The sequence below is a fragment of the Prunus avium genome, chromosome 8 (genome assembly GCF_965620075.1).
Source record: "Prunus avium chromosome 8, drPruAviu1.hap1.1, whole genome shotgun sequence".
Taxonomy (NCBI): domain Eukaryota; kingdom Viridiplantae; phylum Streptophyta; class Magnoliopsida; order Rosales; family Rosaceae; genus Prunus; species Prunus avium.
The window spans coordinates 39,723,161-39,745,569 of NC_142291.1; the positions used below are offsets into that span (position 1 = coordinate 39,723,161).

At 38.8% G+C, this 22,409-nt stretch overlaps 6 protein-coding genes across 9 annotated transcripts; 3 read left to right on the top strand and 3 right to left on the bottom strand.

Moving 5' to 3' along the window:
- Positions 1–499: 499 nt before the first annotated feature.
- On the top strand, positions 500–2,981 carry TPK1 (thiamine pyrophosphokinase1). 2 transcript variants are annotated; one of them, XM_021964344.2, is made up of 6 exons: positions 500–735; positions 838–934; positions 1,316–1,388; positions 1,658–1,759; positions 1,906–2,155; positions 2,603–2,981. In XM_021964344.2, exons 1-6 carry the CDS (start codon positions 615–617, stop codon positions 2,719–2,721), a joined length of 762 nt encoding a protein of 253 aa, XP_021820036.2. In that variant the 5' UTR covers positions 500–614; the 3' UTR covers positions 2,722–2,981. The 2 variants fall into 2 exon arrangements, with proteins under 2 accessions (XP_021820036.2, XP_021820038.1); XM_021964346.2 differs by having other exon boundaries at positions 580–735; positions 833–934.
- Positions 2,982–3,215: 234 nt separating this feature from the next.
- PMS1 (DNA mismatch repair protein) lies at positions 3,216–8,814 on the top strand. 3 transcript variants are annotated; one of them, XM_021964421.2, is made up of 10 exons: positions 3,219–4,054; positions 4,167–5,528; positions 6,070–6,347; positions 6,431–6,557; positions 6,964–7,032; positions 7,170–7,243; positions 7,717–7,782; positions 7,875–7,978; positions 8,141–8,322; positions 8,506–8,814. In XM_021964421.2, the coding sequence occupies exons 1-10, from the start codon at positions 3,497–3,499 to the stop codon at positions 8,629–8,631; spliced, it is 2,946 nt and encodes a 981-aa protein (XP_021820113.2). In that variant the 5' UTR covers positions 3,219–3,496; the 3' UTR covers positions 8,632–8,814. The 3 variants fall into 3 exon arrangements, with proteins under 3 accessions (XP_021820114.2, XP_088101448.1, XP_021820113.2); XM_021964422.2 differs by lacking the exons at positions 7,875–7,978; positions 8,141–8,322; positions 8,506–8,814 and having other exon boundaries at positions 3,216–4,054; positions 7,675–7,776; XM_088245322.1 differs by lacking the exons at positions 7,717–7,782; positions 7,875–7,978; positions 8,141–8,322; positions 8,506–8,814 and adding an exon at positions 7,464–7,665 and having other exon boundaries at positions 3,216–4,054.
- Positions 8,815–9,029: 215 nt separating this feature from the next.
- EMB1644 (Small nuclear ribonucleoprotein family protein) lies at positions 9,030–11,253 on the top strand. The gene is made up of 8 exons (XM_021964425.2): positions 9,030–9,187; positions 9,337–9,380; positions 9,569–9,610; positions 9,726–9,824; positions 9,924–10,001; positions 10,353–10,392; positions 10,605–10,775; positions 11,003–11,253. The coding sequence occupies exons 2-8, from the start codon at positions 9,378–9,380 to the stop codon at positions 11,023–11,025; spliced, it is 456 nt and encodes a 151-aa protein (XP_021820117.1). The 5' UTR covers positions 9,030–9,187; positions 9,337–9,377; the 3' UTR covers positions 11,026–11,253.
- Positions 11,254–11,399: 146 nt separating this feature from the next.
- LOC110761842 (Transducin/WD40 repeat-like superfamily protein) lies at positions 11,400–17,544 on the bottom strand. Its single transcript, XM_021964424.2, has 8 exons — positions 17,237–17,544; positions 13,657–13,864; positions 13,465–13,560; positions 13,082–13,156; positions 12,661–12,771; positions 12,472–12,563; positions 12,123–12,204; positions 11,400–11,954 (listed from the first exon to the last, which is right to left on the bottom strand). The coding sequence occupies exons 1-8, from the start codon at positions 17,362–17,364 to the stop codon at positions 11,583–11,585; spliced, it is 1,164 nt and encodes a 387-aa protein (XP_021820116.1). The 5' UTR covers positions 17,365–17,544; the 3' UTR covers positions 11,400–11,582.
- Positions 13,872–17,230, bottom strand: LOC110761841 (glucan endo-1,3-beta-D-glucosidase-like). The gene has a single exon (XM_021964423.2). The coding sequence runs from the start codon at positions 16,669–16,671 to the stop codon at positions 14,590–14,592; it is 2,082 nt and encodes a 693-aa protein (XP_021820115.2). The 5' UTR covers positions 16,672–17,230; the 3' UTR covers positions 13,872–14,589.
- A 395-nt stretch (positions 17,545–17,939) lies between the features above and the next one.
- Positions 17,940–20,162, bottom strand: LOC110761838 (HSP20-like chaperones superfamily protein). The gene is made up of 6 exons (XM_021964418.2): positions 20,003–20,162; positions 19,243–19,429; positions 18,993–19,146; positions 18,815–18,858; positions 18,668–18,725; positions 17,940–18,310 (listed from the first exon to the last, which is right to left on the bottom strand). Exons 1-6 carry the CDS (start codon positions 20,005–20,007, stop codon positions 18,192–18,194), a joined length of 567 nt encoding a protein of 188 aa, XP_021820110.1. The 5' UTR covers positions 20,008–20,162; the 3' UTR covers positions 17,940–18,191.
- Between the last annotated feature and the right edge of the window lie 2,247 nt (positions 20,163–22,409).

The following is a 22,409-nucleotide window of genomic DNA, read 5'->3' on the forward strand; positions in this document are numbered from 1 at the left end:
AAACCCATTTACAGTTCCTTTTTTGGGCTGGACAACCTTCTGTCTGCTTATTTACCACAACCTTCATGCGTATTGTAACGGAAGCGGTAAAAAAAGAGAAAGTGAAAGAGAAATGGTTATCAATGGGCCTGCCTGTAACACCATTCTGATACTGTTATGAGGGGTAGTAATTTGATCAATTTGATTTATTTTTAAAATAATAAATAGGGTCCGGAATTAACAACCGACGACTTTTGGGCAGTCAGTGTGTGCGGTGGAAGGTTGAACAAGGATGATTCTTTCTGTTTATAGCTCGTAGGTCTGACGGTGGATGACATGTCCTTTCTAATTTATGGTATATTAATAAAAAATTAATTATTATTCTTATTATAATATTGATGACCCGTAACCCAAAGTGATGTCTCTCTCTGGTTTGTGGTACCTACTGTATATGGTCAAATTAGCATTCGAGTGAATGGTCCACGTCCACCTCCGTCTTTGACTTATTAATACCTACGCTTTTTTTTTTATTGCATTCGTCTGAATTCAACCGAATTCAATTCAATTCAAACTGAAGAACCTCAAAACCAAACCAACAGAACAGAAGAAACCAATAAGCGAGCAAGTGTACCGCCATGGAGCTCATGTCTCATTCCTCAACCTTTCTCCTCCCTACGATCCCACCTTCTCCAACCTATGCGCTTGTGGTGCTTAACCAGAGCCTCCCGAGATTCGCCCCTCTTCTATGGAAGCACGGTACTTATTCCTGCACCTTCACCTTTATTTTCTTTTTTTCCAGTTTTCACTTTTTCAATTTGTTTCTCTGAGCATTTTGTGGTGCGTGTTTGTTTAGAGCAGCACAACTACGTTTGTGTGCCGACGGCGGAGCAAATCGCGTTTACGATGACATGCCTCTCCTGTTGCCTCATGAAAACGCTTTCGATGTTCGGAAAAGGTTTTTATTTTTTTGTTTTTTGCTGTAAAGTATGGTCTTTTATTGGTTCGATCCTTCCGCTGTCAGTTTAGTTGTTAAAGTTGATTCTTTAAGGAAGTTGTTCCTTTTCCAGCCGCTTTTTGTTGTTTGAGGCAATTTTTGCTTATTTACTTAATTATTCCCCTTTAAATTTAAGCCTTGGCGCATCTTATTTTATAATTTCTAGTGTTTTTGGTTTACTTATCGAAAAATTGGTGGGGTATTGACTGGAAGACATATAATGGAGTTGGATTGACATTTGCCCCTGTACTTTGCACTATAAATAGTATAAATCTCTTCCTGAAAAGTGATTAGATGACCTTTGCATCTTCTTTTGATACTAAGTGCTGATATTTGTTCCAGGTACAAGCCTGACGTTATTAAAGGTGACATGGACTCAATCCGAAAGGAAGTCTTGGAATTTTATGCTAATATGGTAAGTGAGCTTGATCTTCTGCGTAATTCTCGATATCTTTAGCTATCATTCCTGTTTTCATATCTGGAAAACTTGAGGAAGTGATTGATGATGTTGTCCTTTAGAGTTATTTGGAAGATGATTCACCACCCTATATATGAATAACGTCATTGGGACTGATTTTTTCGATGCATTTTATTATGTTGTTGCGGTACTATTGCTCCTCGATTTGCATACATGTGGTGCTCTGGTGTTTTCTCAGGTTGTCTGTGTTTGCTATTTGAATGCAGGGAACCAAGATAATTGATGAATCTGATGATCAGGATACCACCGATCTACATAAGTGTGTAGCATATATATGTGACTGGGCACCAGACCTAGATAAATCCAATGTAAGTTGCATGTTATAATTTATTGTTTGGAATTGAGTGGTCAAATTTATTGTTTCCAGATTTTGACATTCTGCTAAATTGATTGCTAGTATAGTATGTCTCTCATATTTGTATAGTAACTGTGTTTCTTCTCAATGTATTTCCAGCTATGCATTCTGGTTGCTGGGGCACTTGGTGGACGGTTTGACCATGAGATTGGAAACATCAATGTGTTATGTCGATTCTCAACCGTTAGAATAATTCTTATATCTGATGATTGCCTCATCCATCTTCTTCCAAGGACACACTGCCATGAGATCCATATTCAACCAACCATTGAAGGCCCTCACTGTGGACTTATACCCATTGGAATGCCGTCTGGAAGTACTACAACCACTGGGCTTCAATGGGATCTTGGTGAGTATTTCTTAAGTCATAAGGCTAGTAAATGCTTGCCTTTATTGGGAAGACCTAAGAGAACTTGCTTAGAAAATACTTGTCTGCTCACCACTGTTGCATGTCACCTAATCCTGTTCTTCCCTTCTTAAACATGACCAAAAAGGGTAAGACTACCTGAGTATTGATTTCATTGTTCATGTGCTGGGTGATCTAATAGCCCCCTGTAAGGTGCAAGTGTGGCCAGACTACCTAAGTATTTTGAGTGGGAGCCATATGTGTAACTCACTAAAACTATCTGTTCTCTACTGCACTTACAGTTTGTATCCCAATTGGGACTTGGGTTGAGGACTTTCTTCTTGGGTGTGGTATGACAGGGATGCCGCATGGTGAAATTTTCTATATCTGTTGTTCGTAGCTATGCAATTTGTTACGGGAATCTAACTCAATCTTGCTTTTCCTGTCCAGCTGAAACAGAGATGAAGTTTGGTGGTTTAATCAGTACTTCAAATATTGTCAAAGGAGAGAAAATCACCGTACAATCTGATTCAGATCTTCTTTGGACTATAAACATTAAAAAGCAGTAGTGCAGTGCAGCTAGAGACACAGATCACGCAGTCTTTTCGTGCATTTCCAGCGTTCCTTTTATACGTGTACGTTTGTATTTTTGTAATTATTCCAAATAAAGGGTATCTTTGTTATGTCAAAGATGCTGGATTTCTCAGAATCAAGTTGTTTATATTTCCTTTTCATTCTTCGGTTTAGAAACAAATGAGAATTATATTCTTTTCACCGAACAGTGAACAGGCAAAAGTTATGTTGGAAATGGTTCTGTTACATATGGCTATTGCCCTTTGTTAATTACAGGGATGATCATTGAAACCCAGCCTCCATCACCATGCATTATTGTGCTGCATCTTTTTATGCCAAGTTTTGTACGATTATGGAAATCAGTTAAGATTAAGATTTTGGGAAAATTAATTTTGATCCCTTACTACAATGTCAAAAAGAAAAAGAAAAAGAAAAAGGTGACCGAAATTCCTTTTATCGCTTTTCAACAAGTTGAGAAAAGTTTAAAATAAAAAATAAAAAATAACCAGCTAGTAGCTAGGCCGAGACTGAGACGTTAGCTTCGCCAGCATAAATACCGATACCGTCACCATTTCAACGGTTCCGCTTCAGTTTTGGCGGCAAAATCCGATAGGTCAATTTTACACTCATAAATCCCTTTCATGATTTCATCACTTAGGGTTTTAATTTTTCCCACTCAGAATCAAGAACAAGCATTTTTCCAGTGAATTTCTAGCCAGAACAGTGTCGTATCCATGAGCTGAAGTTTGAGGTTTATGAATTAGGGTTTCAATGGAAGCAACAACTCCATCCGATTCTCCAACCATAAAACCCATAAACAAGGGCGTGGTGCACAGAATCTGCGCCGGCCAAGTGATTCTAGACCTCTCGGCCGCCGTGAAAGAATTGGTCGAGAACAGCCTCGACGCTGGCGCCACCAGCATCGAAATCGCGCTCAAAGACTACGGCAAAGAGTGGTTCCAAGTCATCGACAATGGCTGTGGCATTTCACCGAACAACTTCAAGGTCCTTGCCCTCAGGCATCACACTTCCAAACTGGTCGGTTTCCCTGACCTCCAGTCTCTGACCACGTTCGGGTTCCGAGGCGAGGCCTTGAGTTCTCTGTGTGCGTTGGGGAATTTGACAGTGGAAACCAGGACGAAGAACGAGCCCGTTGCCACGCACTTGACTTTTGACCATTCAGGTTTATTGGTCGCCGAAAAGAAGACGGCCCGGCAAGTCGGGACTACCGTCACTGTGAAGAGCTTGTTTTCGAATTTACCAGTGCGGTGCAAGGAATTTGGTCGCAACATTCGGAAGGAGTACGGAAAGCTTGTTTCCTTACTGAATGTGCGTGAGTTATTACTTATACCAGAACACATTGGCCTTTCTTTATTATTATGTTATATTGAATTTTTGTCTATCAAATCTTATATCATTTCTTGTGATATTTGAATTTTAGGCCTATGCCCTTATTGCGAAAGGAGTTCGTATCGTCTGCACCAATGCCACCGGTAAAAATGCAAAGTCTGTGGTACTTAAAACACAAGGAAGTGGTTCCCTTAAGGATAACATTGTCACACTTTTCGGTATGAGCACGTTCAATTGCTTAGAACCTGTGAGTATATCTGTTTCTGAAAGTTGCAAGGTAGATGGTTTTCTTTCCAAGTCTGGACAGGGTAGTGGGCGAAATATGGGAGATAGACAGTTCTTTTTTGTGAATGGTAGACCAGTGGATATGCCTAAAGTTACCAAGCTTGTGAATGAGTTATATAGAGGAGCAAACTCCCAGCAGCATCCCATTGCAATAATGAATTTTACTGTTCCAACAAGAGCCTGCGATGTCAACGTAACTCCTGATAAAAGGAAAGTGTTCTTTTCTGATGAAAGCTCCATACTGATTGCCCTAAGGGAGGGTCTGCAGCAGATATATTCTCCAAATAATGCTCGTTTCTCTGTTAATAAAGTTGAGGAGCCTGCTAAGGAACCAGGTAGGTCTGAGTTGTGTTCTCCTCGTCAAAAGTCTCGTAAGTTTCTGAAACAATCGTCTACGGATGACAGTGTTCCTGAAGTAGTGGGCATCCCCACTCCGGAGGGTTTGCAGCTGAGATACTCTCCAAGTAATGCTCAATACTCTGTTAATGAAGTCGAGGAGGAGCCCACTATGGAAGCAGGTAGGTCTGAGTTCTGTTTCCGTCGTCAAATGTCTCCTATGCTTCCAAGACAGGTATCTTCAGATGACAGTGTTCCTGAAGAAGTTCATGATGAGGATCAGATTGCAGAGGGCAATGCTCCTCTGAAAGCTCTTGAAACTGACTCTGAGTGCACTCATGATGCAGAAGGGTCGAGCCATGGAAATTCAATGGGAAAAGACTTCACTTTAAAGGTCCACAGCATTAAGAAGGTCGATGGTAGTACGCAATTGATAAGACATATCAATAGGATGGCAACTGATCGAACCCATTCTCTTTCAACCATCACTGAGAATGGAATTGCTGCGAATGGAAATTCATTTAGTCCTTCAAACTCTGTTCAATCATCGCTTAACCAATTTGTAACTGTAAATAAAAGAAAGCATGAAAATATTAGTACAATGCTATCTGAAATGCCTGTCCTAAGGAACCAAGCTCTTCAAACTCAATCCAAGAATAGCACCTTTGATTTGCTTGTCGCTGTTTCAAAATCTCCAGTTAAACATCACCAGGCTGATGATTCTGCTGAGGTTGATAATTGTGCTGAAATTGATGGAGCAGACAAGATCCTCAATAAAATCAGATGTCCAGTTTCTTCTAGAGGCAACTCTAAAGATGAAGAACTTGAAGAGGTAAGTGGGTTTATACCAAATTTCTAAACTTGTTTGCCTTGAGCTTAACATGTACAAGACTAACAAGTTTCTCTTTAGTTAATATTAAAATCATTGAAAGCTAAGGAAGTTAATGTCTGGTGTTTTATGGCCCTAAAAGGTGCCATCATGTCCTCTTTGTGTTATAAATTTGAAGGTTATTTTTTTACCTTTTACAGTAAAGGTTTGGCTACTTTGAGAATTATGGTATATTTGTATCCTATAAAAAAAAGAAGGAATATTTGTAGAAAATATGTAGAAAAATTATGAAATCACTAAACCAATACCAATGCAGATTAGCTGCCTTTAGTTCAGCTTTTATGCAGAAAAAGTTGTATGATATCTTCATCAGATATGGTTGTGCACGATATTTCTTGTTAGATTTGAGGAAAAAATAACTCTTTCTTAGTCCCTCTTTAAACTGTGATGATGACTTTGGTATGCTTATGTTACCCTTCAGTTTTCTTGCTCCCAACTGAAGTTTAAACTTTTTGGTGTCCAACTTGACTATTTTTCATTACAGGATTTACAGGCTCAACAGCAAGCAGACCCTTGTTCTAATATGGCATCAACTGCTTCACCTAGCAGGGATCTTAAAATTTTGTCTGAAGATCTTCCTGTTGCAGCTCCATCACCTTCTTCTTGTATACTGTCAGACACTCCAAAGCCAAAGCCAAAGCCTTCTTCTGGTCTTATGATGCATTCCACGTTGCAATTTAGTTTTCAAGAGCTAAAGACAAGGAGGCAGCAGAGATTGTCTAGATTGCAATCAAGCATGCCTGGAGGAGTAAAAGCACAAAGGTTTCAGAGTGATAACTTTTGAAGGTGGCAAAATATTTTTACATTCTGTTTTTGATGGGATTGATTTGTATGGCCATTGACAGGTGCTATGCTGCTGCAACATTGGAGCTTTCTCAACCAGAAAATGAGGAGCGCAAAGCAAGGGCTTTAGCTGCAGCCACTACTGAGTTGGAAAGACTTTTTAGAAAGCAAGATTTTGGTAGAATGAAGGTAGTTGTTTGCATTAACTCCTCTTTTATGCACTTCTGTGCTATTACTAAAATCAGCTTTCCTTGACTGGATGATGTTATCATTTCTTATTTTCTCTTTTCATTCGACTTTTGCCTCTTCTCTTTTAATTTCTAAACCTCTGTGATCATGATATAGTTGCAATCTGACCTTTTCGATGGACATATGCATGTTTTCACCTGCCTGAGATGTAGTGTTGGAGTCTGTGGGGTTGTTGGGTTAGACTATTTGATCCATAGCAGGACGGGACATGACAGTCTAAGAAGCATATCTACCCCCACCAAAAATCATAAACCCTACGATTACCTACTAAATTTACTGCACACATGCTTGGAATTTCTCATTATGTTTAACTGTTGCTGACCTCCAGTTGCTTCCCAATTCTTAGGTGATTGGGCAGTTCAATCTTGGCTTCATCATTGGGAAGTTAGATCAAGATTTATTTATTGTGGATCAGGTATTTATCATCTGCTTCAGAATTAATTTTATGTTGGGTGATGCATTCTTGTTAGTTATTCCTTCTAATTTTTGCACGGTGTTAACTTATATACCTAAGTGAAAAATGGTACTTGATATAGTCTTTTCTCTTTCCAGCATGCAGCTGATGAGAAGTACAATTTTGAGCGTCTGTCACAATCTACCATCTTAAACCAACAGCCTTTGCTTCGGTGAGTTATAGTTTTTGATTACCTCTATTGGGTATATTCTTATCCCTCAGGATATACGATGTTTGACCTCAAAGAGAAAAGAATGTAGGATTATTTCTGCAGTGGGCTAAATTATTGAATAGGTCACCTCTGTCAAACCATGTATGCGTCTAAGAAAAAATCTCTAGTGAGTCACCTAATATTTGGCATATGATGATTTTAATTTTTTGGTGTTTTGCAGCATCACATTAGTAACGGTTTCAAATGATCCTTCCTTGCGATTTCTTATACTGGTCCCACTGCTTTTGAATTCACACATTATTTTTCAATGTCACTCTTTGGGATAAGGAAAACCAATCTGTACACATTATTTTTCAATGTCACTTTTCTTTTCCATTCCTTCTGTTATTCTTGTTCTGCTTATGCAAACGATTGTTCCCTCTTTAAATCAGAGATCAAGTTCTGAAAGTTCACTTCCACATTTGAGTATGTAGGCCATTGAGGTTGGAGTTATCTCCTCAAGAAGAAGTGGTAGCTTCCATGCACATAGACATAATCAGGTGCAAACTCTGTCCGACTATTTTCTTTCATGCATATCTTTATTCATTAATAAAAAAAAGTTTATTTTCGTGGACTCTGGTTTCAATCTTAGGAAAAATGGATTTTCTTTGGAAGAGGATCCACATGCTCCACCTGGGCACCATTTCAAATTGAAAGCTGTCCCCTTCAGTAAAAACATAACTTTCGGAGTAGAAGGTACCACTTGTTTGGAAATCTTCCATGTTGTTAATTGTAGAATGGTGTAACATAACAATCTCCATGAATATAATATTTGAAATGTTTAGTTCGAGAGTCTGGGAGTGACTGATTAGCAATGGAGTCTGGGAATGTAACTAATATGTGCATTTGAATGTCCAGATGTTAAGGACCTCATTTCCACTCTTGCTGATAGTCATGGTGAATGCTCAATCATTGGTAGTTATAAGATGGACACTGTTGATTCTGTTTGCCCATCTAGAGTTCGTGCAATGCTGGCATCACGCGCTTGCAGATCATCCGTTATGATTGGAGATGCCCTTGGAAGAAATGAGATGCAGAGGGTAACAACCTTTAATATAACTTTGCATTACTGTTGATCCTCCACCTGATTCGTAACCACCAACCCAGCTCTTCCAGCCCGTCTTAGTGAAGCATAGCTGTAGATTTACTAATGCTGAAGCCCTGATATCCTTATGAGTTGGTTTGAAACGGTCACATCTTCTGACTTAATCCCCCTGTTTCAGATTCTGGAGCACTTGGCAGATCTGAAGTCTCCGTGGAATTGCCCGCATGGCAGACCAACTATGCGCCATTTGGTTGACTTGAAAACCATAAGAAGGTCGGAAGAAGACGATGATGCAGACTCTTGATGGAACTTACCCGAACCTTGACTGACCTCCTTATGGTCACTAACTTATTTTGTACCAAAAAATACTGGCGCTCGTGCACATAATAGTGTTATCTATTGTACTTCAGGGGCTGGGAAACATTTTTTTGATTTCCCGTGCACATCTTGGCATTTGATTGATACTCCCGCAATCAGAATTTGGACCTTTTCGTGCCTTATTTATCCATATATCTTCTAATTCTTAAATAAATACAAGGTTGGAATGGGGGAAGCCAAAATAAGAAAGGATGTATCATTTGATATTAAAAAAAGAGAAGGATGTAATATTCGATATAAAAAGTAAATTCCAATTATTTAACCATTGGGCAACGTTTGAACCCAAAAAAAAAGTAAAAATAAATGAAAACCCTTTTTAAACCTTTAAGTAAAAGAAAGAGAAGGGAGATAAAGGCCACTTCTCTCTTGTTTTAACTTGTAAAGAAAGCCCGCTCCATACTCATAAGAGAGAAGAGAGGGTCGTTGGGAGCGGAAGCAAACCGCGGAAACGTTCCTTCCTCGCGATCCAAAGCTGTTTACTGGTAATCTTCTACGCTCTTCAGCTAGGGTTTCCTTACCGTATCCTCTTTTTGGCTAAGAACAACGCCTTTTCCAATTTCAAATTTTTTAGGGTTTCTTTTCTTTTCTTTTCTTTTTTCGTTTCTAAAATTCTCACTGACTTTGGTTGCAGGCCTCTTTGGTTCTTTTAGTCTGCTTTTTGAGCCCTTAAAGATGGTATGTTTCTCTTCCAAATTATTTGTTCTACCGTTTGTTTGGTTTCTCAGAAAACGGAGGAAACTAAACGGTGTATAACCGTGCCTTTTATAAAAAATTCGAATAATGAAATCAAATGAAATTTTAGGGCTTCGTTTTCCTTTCTTGTTTTGAGCTTTTAATTACGTTTTTCCTTTTAACCATTGCAGCTCCCTCTATCTTTGCTGAAGACTGCCCAAGGGCACCCCATGGTAAGATCTTGACCTCTTTTGTGGTAGTTCCAGACTCAGAATCACTATTTAACATAGTACCGTGTTTGGATTGTCCACTGAGATTTTAATTCGAAGTTTTTCTATGCTATAACAGCTGGTAGAATTGAAAAATGGGGAGACCTACAATGGCCATTTGGTCAACTGCGACACTTGGATGAACATCCATCTTCGAGAAGTCATTTGTACCTCCAAAGTGAGTCTATATCTTGTATTCTTGAAGTTGGCTGGACTTGAAAATTTTAATTAATTCTTATATAAGAGACTCATTTAATTTTATTGGAATACTGTGTAGGATGGAGACAGGTTTTGGAGAATGCCTGAATGTTACATCCGCGGGAATACGATAAAGTATCTTAGAGTTCCTGATGAGGTATGCATTGAGGTTTCTACGGCTTTATTGGCTTTAGTAAGGGAGCACATCTCAGGATCTAACATAACCAGTTTTGGAGTATGGTTTATGGATACAATTCTTATCTCCCAAAAAATAAAAGGCCTGAATGAAATTTACATTATACTTTGTGGGGGACCCATGTGGAACTTTATAAAATTCTTTGACAAAACCTTGTTACGTTTTGGTTGATTACTTCTACCATTGGAAAATGGTAACACATGCAATAGGAGTTTTTACTTGAGCATTCTTCCAGCTTTATTTGCCCTGATTTTGTTCGAATGCTTTAGAAGCCTATTGGAATGATCTGGTTCTGTTGCCTTTGTATTTCAGGTGATAGACAAAGTTCAAGAAGAGACCAAGAGCCGATCAGGTATGATAACGATGTTTTACTTTGCGAAGGAAGATTTTTTTTATTCTCCCTCCCTCCATCCAAAGTTGGAAAAAAGATTTCTTGGACCATTCTCTATATATCTGCTCTCAACATTGGACAAACTATTTATATTTATTTGCAAGGATAAAGCTTTATGCATTGAGATAAGTAGAAATTGCTCTAACTTTATGCGGTTTGATAAACTTCTCCAGATAGGAAACCACCTGGAGTAGGGCGTGGAAGAGGAAGAGGAGGTAGGGAGGATGGCCCTGGTGGACGTCAGGCTAAAGGCATTGGACGTGGCCTAGATGATGGTGGTTCTAAGGGTGCTGGTGGAGGCCGAGGCAGAGGTGGACCAGGTGGGAAGGCCGGTGGAGGCAGAGGTAAACGTGTTTGCCCATCTTCCCCCTTTTGTACTCTAGGAAGAAAAGAGAGTTCAATTGTTAGAGTCATATAAGTTGATCCTGTGGTGGGGTGTGGTTACTTTATGAGCATAAGCACCATGCAATTTTGGATCTTTTTGTCATAAACTCTCTCCAGGGATGACAGCTTAGCGTAAAGTTGTGAATTTCTGCTGGCACAAGGCTTATTTTCTTGTTTTTTCTGTCAGGTGGAGGACGAGGACGAGCGTGATTATGCTCATAATGTGAAAGAGCTTCGACGGGCGAGTTGCTACTTTTAAAGGCATTTTGGCCCAACTCTCATGTGAAATGTCTGGGGTTTTTTGGGTTGTGATGCTTCTTATTATGGTAGTGCGATTTAGATGGCATGGTTCTTTCGCTCCAATGTAGCCGATGTGTCTGTTTCCTCTGGTGGGCTTGAAAATTTTATCTTGACAATGTTATCATATTTTTGCACTTATTACTCTGTCCGTTACTCCCTCTTTCCTTTTTTTTCTTCCTAATTTCAACTGGTAATGTATGGGTTCCTCATAGTCTCGTTCAGACAACATAATTTATCTTCTCAATCCAATAGTACAGCCTACTCTGGTGAAACTAATTGAATCATGCTCAAATATGCTGACTTATATAACCTTGAAAGTCATTGTAAATGGTGAATAGATAATACAAATATGGTACAGAAATTTCAGTCACTGGGAAACTTTGATCCTAACAATTTTTTAAAAAATAAATAAAATTACAGGAAAAGCAAATAAACTTTATAGTTAGAAAAATTAAACAGTCGTTTTCCTAGTAGGGATGATGCCTTATTGTGTGGCGGGTCCTTGGTGATCGCGAAACCAGTGTGCTTGAAATCCATGATCGGTTTATCTCAGGAGAATTATCGGATGACCAGCAACATAAGCGGCCATCTTCCCCACCAGTCCATCCAAAAATGCCATGGCCTTGACCTTGGCTGGCCCTGCCCGGCATGCTTGACATGGGTAACACACTTCGAACAATACCTGTATGCCCACCTCCAAGAACTGCTTCGGGGGACCCTATGGCTCTCGTTCCTCTATAACTTACAGGAAAGTAACCCAAAGTGCCAGTATTCGTGCCACCAATTACCCATAATTGTTCTGCTTCTCTTGAGTAGTGGCAATCAACAAAATAATCAACCTGCCAAACAAAGTTCAATTGACTTGGCTAAAAGTAGAAGCATTTTTTTTCATGCTAATATGATATTTGGTTGGGAAATTGTGTACGAACTGAGTCTATCCATGTCCTCCAAATTAATGGCATACAAGATACATTTCAAATATGAATCTGTTGGAGAGAACAACTTACATCATCCAGTGTCCAGCAGTCAGAAGCCAAAGAACGAGCATCCTTGAAATTTGTTTCACTTGCATCTTTCCAGTCCCAGATACTACATGAGTGAAAAGAGAGTAAAATATCTGCATCTTGCAGGTTACAAGTTGGGGGAGAAAACAGAGTAAACATAAGCATCACATGCAAATATTTGTAATCAAATGCGAAGACAGAGCTGTTCAAAGCTCTTAACTTCAAGCCTGTTTCCCAAGTTGGTCGACTGATGGTGAAAGATGCAAATCACTCGACAATCCACTATGATTACAATTTACAAGGCCAAAGTCTGACAGTAGTATATTCATGATTAAATTATAGAAAGAGGTACCTTAAGGTTTCAATATGGGTCAAACACCAAAGCTTTTGATATGTCTCTCCGAAAAACCCAACCTTCCCAACTGAAGTTCCCACATTAAGCACCTAAGTTATTGAGAAGGTAAATTATCATGACAAGCTTGAACTATAAATTATGTTACATAAAACTACAAATTTTGAAACTCTACAAACTTGAACTTACTGATTCCAGATGATCATCATCATTGATATCCCCATCTGTATCAAATACACATATCAATCCATCGACAGAAGCAGAAAGAAGCTTGCTTTGATGGTCAGGAATGAAGTGAACCTACGGAAAACATAAAAGTTAAATATTCTGCTCTGTGCTATCGCATAAGCACACCCTTTACAATGCAATTTGGTGAAAGATTAAAGTCACAACAGCTAAAGCTAAATTACCCAATCCATCATTCAAGTATATGGTCAATTGTTGCAAGTGACTATTGTCCAAGAGTACCAGTCTACATGTAAATGGAATCAGACAGGAAATCCCGGCATAATTTACCAGGCCATCCAAATGCTGTGACGGTCAGGAACCCATGGATACAAGATTGGATGAGTAAATGGATGAAACAAACAGCTCATGCATTAGAACCAACCTGGGTAACATCTTCTACATGAGAGTCCTCCAGGCATGCGACTTGTTTATCATTCCTCCAATCCCAAAATAGTATCTGATATGGCAAGTCATACAACAAGAGGGGAGAAAACAAATTATATGGAGTCCATCAAAATAAGCAAGGATAAGCAAACATAAGCATATGGACTTAAAATAGTTTTCCATCCAATCAGTTTCAGAAGACTAAAGAGTGAATGTGAAACATTGAGCGGATTATCCTCTGGAGTTTTAGAACAAAAACTAACATAAATTCTTCCTTCAATGTGGAGAAAATGGTGGAAACAATGACTTTAGCTAAAATCTTAATCAAATAATGAATGGAGACACCAAGCGTGACCAAAACTCTTACAATAAATGCAGCACCTGAGTGTTACATCCAGCGGCAAGAAGACTGTTAGCTGATCCTCCAAATGAAAAGCTGAAAATCTCTTGAGAAGAACCAGAATGAAAAGAAGACACCTGCAGCATTAACAATAAAACAAAAACAAATCAAGAACATAAACATATGTCCAGACACAGAGGTACCAGTTTATGTATGCAATTAGAGAAATGAACCTGTTGGAATGTGCGGGTGTCCCAAGCTCTAATGGTTCCGTCAGAAGAACATGAATGCAAGACATGAGGAGTTGAAGGACCTGAGAAAGAGATGTGGTTGATAGTTGCAGAGTGGCCCTTGCACTCTCCATAGTACTGACCTGTCACTGGTGAGTACACCTTCACTGCGTTCGTTGACAGAGACACCGCCATTGCTGTCCAATCATCCCTTCCACCAAAAGCCCACAAAAAATTCAAACTCAATAAAGAATCATATGACCCAATTTAATCAACTATGTTTGGGTTCAGAGAAAATTTACGAAAAGGAAGAAATTGAAGTGTTTAGCTTAAAGTGGGAAGTGCGAGCTGCATAACACAATTGAAATGTCGAATTGTTTGTTTGGTAGGTTTTATTAGCAGAGTCAATAATTCAATTCTGTGACAGATTTTCAGGATTTTCGTGGGAACCAAACAGAAAGTAAAGGAATATATTTTGAAGCAAGAAGCTAAAACAAAAATTTTACTTGAAGATAATGCTTCCTTGTGAGCACATGTCTCTCCTGTGTGAACAGCAGATTAAGCAAAACATCGTAGCTTGTTATTTGGAACACATCTTTCTTGGCATGAAAAGGAATTGAAAAGCTATATAGATGTTAATGTTTTGGCTTGGTCTTGCATGTTGCATGGATAGTGAAGTTAGCTTTGAAAATTTGGTATATTAAAGCAGAGTTGGAAAAGCGAGAAGGGTAAGAGAGAGACAGAGAGGAGGCGGATTTGATTAGGTAGGAGTGGATGTATAGATCATGACCATTGCTATAAATTGAACTTCTAATTGATTTAGTTAAGTTACATACATAAGAATTTGTTAAATATGCATGCTACCAACTACGGAAAAAAAAATGAATGAAAAAAACACAACCTAAAGACTAATCAACAAAACTTAACTTAAATATCCTACTGTGAACCTAAGTTCCTACTATGAATCCACCATAGGAGATTAGTGAGAGAGTTTCCATCATCAAAACCCTTCAAGCTCTTAATCTTCTCCGAAGCACCATCCTTATCATAAATCCCTTGCAAGGCATAGACAAAACCCTCCCATCCTTCCTCAACTCCTTCTCTACTCAAAGCTGGCAATGCCCATTCCACAATTTCCTTAGCAAAGCCATCATCAGAGAACAAAATCTCAGTGATTGGGGATATGGGCAGCAACTGAATTCCAAGCCTCATTTCTTTTGCCTCTTGAGGAGCAAACCAAAGTCCACTGTCTCTCTTGTTTGCCCATAAAATTCCCACAATCCTATTTTCCTTTGTGAACTCTTCCTCATATAGTGTATCTCCTTCTCTTACATGCCACCACATTTGAGCTGCTTGAATTTCCAGAGCTGTAAGCATTGATCCACTGTTGAAAAGATTGGTGTCTCCATAAGCTAAGCCCATCAATGCAGCTGAGTAGTAAGCATTCACTGCCTCACTTGTGCTCTCTTGGTCCCTTCCATCTCCAAATTCAGCCAGTCCTCCAGCCCATGAGTGTAGTTTGTACAAATCAAAGCATCTCAACCGAGGAAAGTTTGAATTTGATTGGTTGCCCATGTTGATGAAATCTGCTGCAAGAGAGTAAGCTTGAGGCTTGTACTTGCTCCCCCATGCATGGTCAATCTTTGCAAGCACTGAAATACCATAAACAAAATATCCAAGATGATAATGGTGATCATTATAAACTCCAAACCCAAAATCTGCACCGCGATCGGTTGATCCTTGTTGGGTGACAAGTCCACCCCATTTAGGATCATACAGAAAACCATTCCCACTAAAAGTACCATCCAACCATGGCTCGATGGCATCTGCCAAGTATTTCCTAATTGCTGGAACCACATCAAGACAATTCACCTCCTCGGCAATTAAAGCCAACCTTGCTGCTCTGGCAACCAATTTCCCATAAAAGTAAGACGAAGCAGTTGTTATTGGCGTCGAACTAAGAGCCTTAACATCACGACGAAGCGCAGAAACAATTTCAGGGTATGAGGCTTGTTTGACACCTCCAATTGAGTGCCAAGTGACTGATACATTATGGGATTTCAACTCCCACAAATCACCAACTACACCAACCAGATCACCATCAATGCTCTTGTACTTGAAATCCTCCAAAATAGTAGCGTTAGACAGAAGCTGAAGATGGAGAGGATGAGCTAGCATAAGCAAATCTCCCCGTCCATACTTTTCCCATTTATATTCCAAAGTGAATGGCTTTGTGAACACAGCTTCACCAGAAACAGGATAAGCAGAACTAAATCGGTCAAGGATTGCTGCGTATTTTGGATCAGAACCTGGCACCAATGCAATCCGAATATTCCCAGAATAGCCATCAAAAGTTAAGGTTGATGGGCTGCTTCTAGTCAAAGTAGTTGGGGAGGAGGTGTACATAACCCATGTTTGATTGTTGTCAAGCTGGACGGTGAACTTGGTCTTTGAGTTGCTTGAATAGGATTCGAGGATTGCGTGAATGGTTGAGATAGAAACCGTAGTGGGGCTAGACACATTGCAGGTGACATAGGGGCTTCCTCGAGCGAGGAAGAAACGAAGGTTGGAGGAGGGAAAGTCCAAGGTGACACTGAGATCAGTGAAGGCAGAGATTACACGGCTGCTGTTATTTGTTGTAGCTAAGTTGGCGCTGGTTTGGGAGGCAGAGATGGTGAGATCAGGGACAAAGGTTTGGGAGATGAAAGCAGAGGTGGAGGAGAGAGATGGGTAGGAGAGAGATAGAGAGGATGAGGAGGAGTTGATGCTGTAGGGGTGGAAGTACTCGGGTTTGTCACCATTGTTGAGAGCAAAGTTCTGGAAAAAAGAATTGGTGGGGAGAGGGGTGGTGAGGAGGTTTGCAGAGAAGAAGCTTGAAGGGTCGGGGAGAATTGTGGATTCGGTTGGAGGGAATTGGAATGGGGATGATGATGAGGTGGTATGTGGAATTAGTGAAAGAGCTGAAACACAGAGGATGAGAGCAAAAGAGAAAGCAGATGTGAGGTTGTTGTTTGCCATTGCTCCTTATTGTAGTGGTGAAGTCTCTCTTCAATTAGCCTCATATTTATAGGTTTTTTCAAGATGTTCCTAGTTCTGTAAGGGTTTCTTTTTTCTGGGTTCCTATTGTAACTAGAGATTAGTGTTGTAGATCTTGATGGGTTCCTATCGTAACTGGGGATTTCTTTCCTCGTTAGAACTTGATCGGTTCCTATTGTAACTAGGGATTTCTTTCCTAGTGTTGTAATCTTGATATATTCCTCCATATTGAAGGAAACTGATATATTCCTCCTATCGTTGACAGAGACACCGCCAACCCACAAAAAATTCAAACCCAATAAAGAATCGTATAACCCAATTTAATCAAAGAAAATTTACGAAAAGGAAGAAATTGAAGTGTTTAGCGAAAAGTAGGAAGTGCGAGCTGCGCAACGCAATTGAAATGTCGAATTGTTCGTTTGGTGGGTTTTATTATCAGAGTCAATAATTCAATTCTGTGACAAAGATTTTCAGGATTTTCGTGGGAACCAAACAGAAAGTAAAGGAATATGTTCTGAAGCGAGAAGCTAAAACAAAGGGAACGTACTTGGGGACAATTTGGAAAACGTAGTCATCTCCGAAATTTGTTTGGATAGAGTTTTTTAGCCCGAAACGCTTGAACGAGTTTGGATTAGACTGAGGTTGTTCCTCCACGTCCATGTCCGTAGCTTCCATCTCTGTGTCTGTGTCTGTGTCTGTGTCTCTCTGTGGTGCGAGGCGCTTCTATTTTGAGCCGGCTAAACAAAATTACAAACGCTCTTTTGGGTTTAGGGTTTTAGCTCCGCTATGGTAAAAGTCAACCTTTAGTCAACCAATTTCTGTCGACATATCCATAGCCTAATTAACCCCCACCCCCCGCCCCACCTTTCTTCCTCATCCTGACCAAACATTATTGCGGAATATAAGACTGATTAAAGATCCTTTTCCAAAGATTCTATCTTCAAATTACCCATTTTAAAAGTAAATAAAAAAGAAAATTAATCAAATCCATAAAGGGATCTTTTATTTTTTGAAATAAATCTTTATCCTTTTTTTTATATATTTTAATTAGATTATTTACTTGTTTTTTATTTTTAAAAATTTCTCAGTCCAAATGGCGCAACTTACATGTTCCATATGGATCCACCGATTGCCACATCAGCATTTTAATGGAGGGATTAACGAAAGCACTAGCGAATGTATGAAAGTGTTAAAAAAATAAACATTTGGCATGAGAATGAGACGAAAAAAACTTTATGAAAAGCTAAAACTCGGCAAACTTCAAGGTAGTAAACTTCATGACCAGGAATAAAACCCATAGTTCAGATCCATGAAACAAATAGCTAAAAGTACAACACCCTGAGTATTGCCAGTTCTGTAATCCAGAACTCATCATTTTGCTGACATCGAAGATACAGCTTGCTTAACACGGTTAGATAAAAAACAGACACCTAGTAACTAAGGCAGAAAAAAATCACAACATAACCATGCAAGCTTTGGTTGACTGCTTCGGTAACTTGAAATTATGCGCTCCCCGCACCTTCCTTTTTCTCTTCCTTCTTCTCTTCCGAAGGATCATCTCCAATCTCTTCTGCTTCGTTCTTGTCAGAGTCCTGTTCTCCCGGCTTTGGCAATTCTAGGTCTGCAATAAAAGGACGAGTCAAGATTACTGAGGTACCGAACAAGCGATGGTAGCTTAAGAAATCATTTTATTCTCTTTCATCCAACAAATGAACTTATCAAAAGTAATTTCATATGCACCTATAGCAGCCATGGCCACTCTCACGAGGAAAAACTTTAAAGCAAGAACTTACCCAAACCTCAACTATACAAGCTAATGGGTCCTTTCTTTTTTGCGGGGGTAGGGGTGGGGTTAATGAAGGTACCCAGCACATATATACACCATGAAAGTTGTGTTGTGAATTCTCGACCTACGCTTACTACAATATTGATCTTTACTCAGTTTGCCACTAAGGATTAAGCTAATTTGTCTTCTTACCTTCGTCACTATCATCAAAGTCACCCATTGCATCATCACCTCCCATACCACCAAATTTCTGCATAATCCAAGTAGAGTGTGAACAATGAATACATATGCACGAAAATAATTCAAAAAATGAAATCTCATAAGTTAGAATATACTAACCGAGAAATCCATCCCTCCCAAATCCAAGTCACCAGGACCTGATCCTGATCAGAACAAGCAGTGCTAATTTAGTAAAATACAAGAAGTATGCCAGCTTTGTCAAATTAAACAGTTTGAAGAACAGCTTTGTCAAATTAAACAGTTTGAAGATATGGAACAGCATATGCAAGTTGTATACCAGTATCCTCGTCTTCATCCACCCATTTGTCCCAATCTACTTTGACATAATGGGGTGTCTTTTCATCTCCACGCAAAAGCTTCTTCCACCAAACTTTCTCTGCCTTCTCCAAAATACAGAAGATACTCCTCACTCCAACATTTATTTTGCTTTCCTATTATAAGGTTATAGGACAGAATAAGAACCCATATAAACGCAAACATTTCGAAAGAATATCCAAGTATTTAAGATTACATAAACAAATTATTACCTCCACATTAACCTTATCAAAAAGATCCAGTTTCAGTTCATAATGGTGATTCTCTGCGCCGGCACTAGCAGAGAAACTAAAAACTCCATCAGGTTCAAGTTTAACCTTGGCGTCCTTTGCATCAGGCAAAAGCACAGTAATGAAAACCTTGTCCACCCTTTGGGCCCACTTCACCTCAGGATGACGACTGCCACAATTGAAGCATGTCAGCGCAAAATTCGTTTGAAAAATGCATCATCAAGTCAATATCAACTAAAGAAAAACTAGAATAGAATTCTCTCCTATCTTCACAATCAATGGCTCAAAGGCTCAGGGTAAGTACATTTCAAATTGATGACCAAATTGTTCGCTTTTATATAAATTTGAAACCAAATATCAACAGAGTGACAAGGCAAACTCAAAGGGACAAATAACTATACTCAAAACGGTGACGAATTTATGATCATAACATAGATAAATCACAGGCTTCAATCCAAAAACAATACAATGTCCTATATTTTTCCATTAAAAAAAAGAAAAAGAAACCCATAGAATATCTTCATTTCTTGAACCATAGTCTATGCTCTCACTTTTTTCTTTCTTTTAAACAGCCAAACATGGTTTCAAAACATCAAATTTAAAGAGCTAAACGCACAAGTCTACAGAGAGGAAACGATATCAGAAATATTATATGAATATTGAATATGAAAGAAGAAAAACAATGGCATGAAATGTATCGAGGACGACATGAGAGGGCGAAAGCAGAATAAGAAGAGCTTACCTCATATTGTTCTGGGAAGAAGAAAGGAAAGTGTAAAACCCTAAAAAAAAGAGCAGAGCAAAGAGCAAACCCCCTTGCGAGTCGTGACCTACTACAACAATGAATTTGGTTTGTGAGTTACGGCCTCTCGGGAGGAAACGAGTACATACAAGAGTGGAGAGACTACGCGATGCTTCTAGACTTCGAGGCCTCTGGGCCTCAAATTTTTATATTTTGAGTTGGGCCCAGGCCTATGATTCGATAACCCACAATATTCATTTTGGTTATTTTGAAAAGGGGCTACTCGTTTTCTAGAGGCCCATTATGTGAAGACAGTCCCAGCTTGAATTTCTACGCTAGCAGTACTCGTTAGGTAGAGTGCACGGCTTAAGTTTAGCCACGTCATCGTGGTCCACGCTCCGAAAATAATTTCAAATAAATTTCAGTTTTTGTTTTCCCTTTTTTTCGCTGTACTAAAATGATTATTAGAAAACAATAATGCGAAAGAAAGAAATTGAAAATGCACTAGTTTGTAATGTAAAATGAGATAATGATGGATAGGTCAGTGTGTGAATCTGAATTTAAAGACAAAAATACAAACTACAAAGTGGGGCTTAATTGGATTTTGGTGTATGAAATAGTTTGTTTTTCTGTGCTTGGAATTGTCAATTTGGAAAAGTTGGCGCGGACCATAGAAATGGAAGTCTACTTGCTTCATTCAATGCATGCTTCAATTTGTAGATGAAAATTCTCAATCACGTGATGTCAACTGTGACGTGCTCGATTAAATGTTTGTCATTATTGGAGACGCTGATGATGATACCCTACTCTTGCTTGCTGTAATAGTAGGTCCCACTGGACTGGATGGTATGTATTTAATTTGAAACATCATCATATTGTTGAGGAAATTTATTATAAGTTAAGACCATTTATCATAGGCACATGCGATGCGATCAAAATTCAATGAATTCCTGGGCTGGTATGGTCCACATGATAAATACAAATATTATATATTACAAAATGTTGAGATTTTTGAAAAATGAAAGAAATGCGAAGTTGGCATGCAATGTATTGTTGTGTTGGATTGAAGAGAAAGAAAGCTGGCCGATTATACATGCTCATTCCTTGCGGTCTGCTCTGACCAGTCATCTCAATCTTTTTTTTGTTTTCCTTTCTCCCCAATTATCTTGTATATATGAGGGGGAATTTGGTATAGAATATATAACATTCCAAATTCCAATAGTAATGTTATATATTCTACTGTCTGTCTCCTGTCCAAATGGCACAATAATATTCTAAAATTCTAAAGGAACAAGTAGCGCATAATATGTTCATGATGCATACAACTCTGCTTTTAGTGGCAAAGGTCTATTTTAGAAAAATACTTCACTTCTTTCTTTATAAGTAGGAATTCTTATATCCGAGAAAATTATGTGTTTTTTATGAATTATTTTTGCACATGTGTCAATACTTCATTTACAAGAAGGAAAAGTATCCTATAATAATACATGCACGTATCACATCTATTAGAAGTAGAACCACAAAAAATGACATGTAACAGATATACTTTTCTTAGTACTAGCTACAATGCAACAATTGCCTGTTTAATTAAACGTTGCAATCAAATAAGTAAAGTAAGGTGGAAAGTTTAATAATTAATTTGCGGTCTCCAGACGCAAAGAAAAGGAACATCTTCTTTTCCAACATTAAAAAAGAGTCATGTACTTCCACTTTGTAAATTGAGCAACAGTTTTTGTTTACAATGATATGTCGCATTCCACGAACAAACTAAACGCGAAAAGTAGTCTACTGACCTTCCCATTTTTCCGCAATACGAGAGATATCGTTTGTCATTTACTTAATCAAGCAAGATGCCCTAATGTAATTAATAATTATTTAAAATGGAAATATGAGCTGCCCTAAATATTCCTTTTATTTATCAGTATTAATTCTTTTATACCTAATTAATTTATACATTATACATTATACATTTGACTGGAAACATAGGCAAGTTGCAACAAACCTGTCACGTGGGTGTATGCGAAACCAATATTTTTTTTCTTGCTTTCAGATTTGGAATTTGGATGCTCAAATTTTTATTTATTATGTATTTTTTTTTTCATTTATGAACCATTATGCATGGCGGTCCAAAAATACTCATGTGCAACAGTACAAGGAAACAAAAACAAATCTCTCATTGAAAAACACAGAAAGAACAAAGTTATTAATTCCACGTAATGCCAATATGTCTACGCTCCCACTCGCCGTGAATGCAACTATCCTCTACCGACGTAGTGGAGACGTGCGAACTTTTCATCCAGGAGTTTGGTGAACACTGAACTGGACGAACTAAATTCTGCCACGTCATCGTATGGGATTTGGCTGGGTCCACTGCCAGTGTCGTCTAAACGGAAAGTGGTGGCCAGGC

Excerpts from the sequence above, each read along its gene's own strand:
- TPK1 (XM_021964344.2), top strand. The coding sequence starts at position 615 with ATGGAGCTCATGTCTCATTCCTCAACCTTTCTCCTCCCTACGATCCCA. Across the intron at positions 1,760-1,905 it reads CAGACCTAGATAAATCCAAT|CTATGCATTCTGGTTGCTGG; the intron begins GTAAGTTGCATG and ends ATGTATTTCCAG. Across the intron at positions 2,156-2,602 it reads TGGGCTTCAATGGGATCTTG|CTGAAACAGAGATGAAGTTT; the intron begins GTGAGTATTTCT and ends TTTCCTGTCCAG.
- PMS1 (XM_021964421.2), top strand. The coding sequence starts at position 3,497 with ATGGAAGCAACAACTCCATCCGATTCTCCAACCATAAAACCCATAAAC. Across the intron at positions 6,348-6,430 it reads GGAGGAGTAAAAGCACAAAG|GTGCTATGCTGCTGCAACAT; the intron begins GTTTCAGAGTGA and ends GGCCATTGACAG. Across the intron at positions 7,244-7,716 it reads AACCAACAGCCTTTGCTTCG|GCCATTGAGGTTGGAGTTAT; the intron begins GTGAGTTATAGT and ends TTGAGTATGTAG.
- EMB1644 (XM_021964425.2), top strand. Across the intron at positions 10,002-10,352 it reads ATCTTAGAGTTCCTGATGAG|GTGATAGACAAAGTTCAAGA; the intron begins GTATGCATTGAG and ends TTTGTATTTCAG. Across the intron at positions 10,776-11,002 it reads GAAGGCCGGTGGAGGCAGAG|GTGGAGGACGAGGACGAGCG; the intron begins GTAAACGTGTTT and ends TTTTTCTGTCAG.
- LOC110761841 (XM_021964423.2), bottom strand. The coding sequence starts at position 16,671 with ATGGCAAACAACAACCTCACATCTGCTTTCTCTTTTGCTCTCATCCTC.
- LOC110761842 (XM_021964424.2), bottom strand. The coding sequence starts at position 17,364 with ATGGAAGCTACGGACATGGACGTGGAGGAACAACCTCAGTCTAATCCA. Across the intron at positions 13,157-13,464 it reads CCGCTGGATGTAACACTCAG|ATACTATTTTGGGATTGGAG; the intron begins GTGCTGCATTTA and ends TTGCCATATCAG. Across the intron at positions 12,205-12,471 it reads ACCCATATTGAAACCTTAAG|TATCTGGGACTGGAAAGATG; the intron begins GTACCTCTTTCT and ends TCACTCATGTAG.
- LOC110761838 (XM_021964418.2), bottom strand. Across the intron at positions 18,859-18,992 it reads GGATGAAGACGAGGATACTG|GATCAGGTCCTGGTGACTTG; the intron begins GTATACAACTTG and ends TGTTCTGATCAG. Across the intron at positions 18,311-18,667 it reads CTTTGATGATAGTGACGAAG|ACCTAGAATTGCCAAAGCCG; the intron begins GTAAGAAGACAA and ends CTTTTATTGCAG.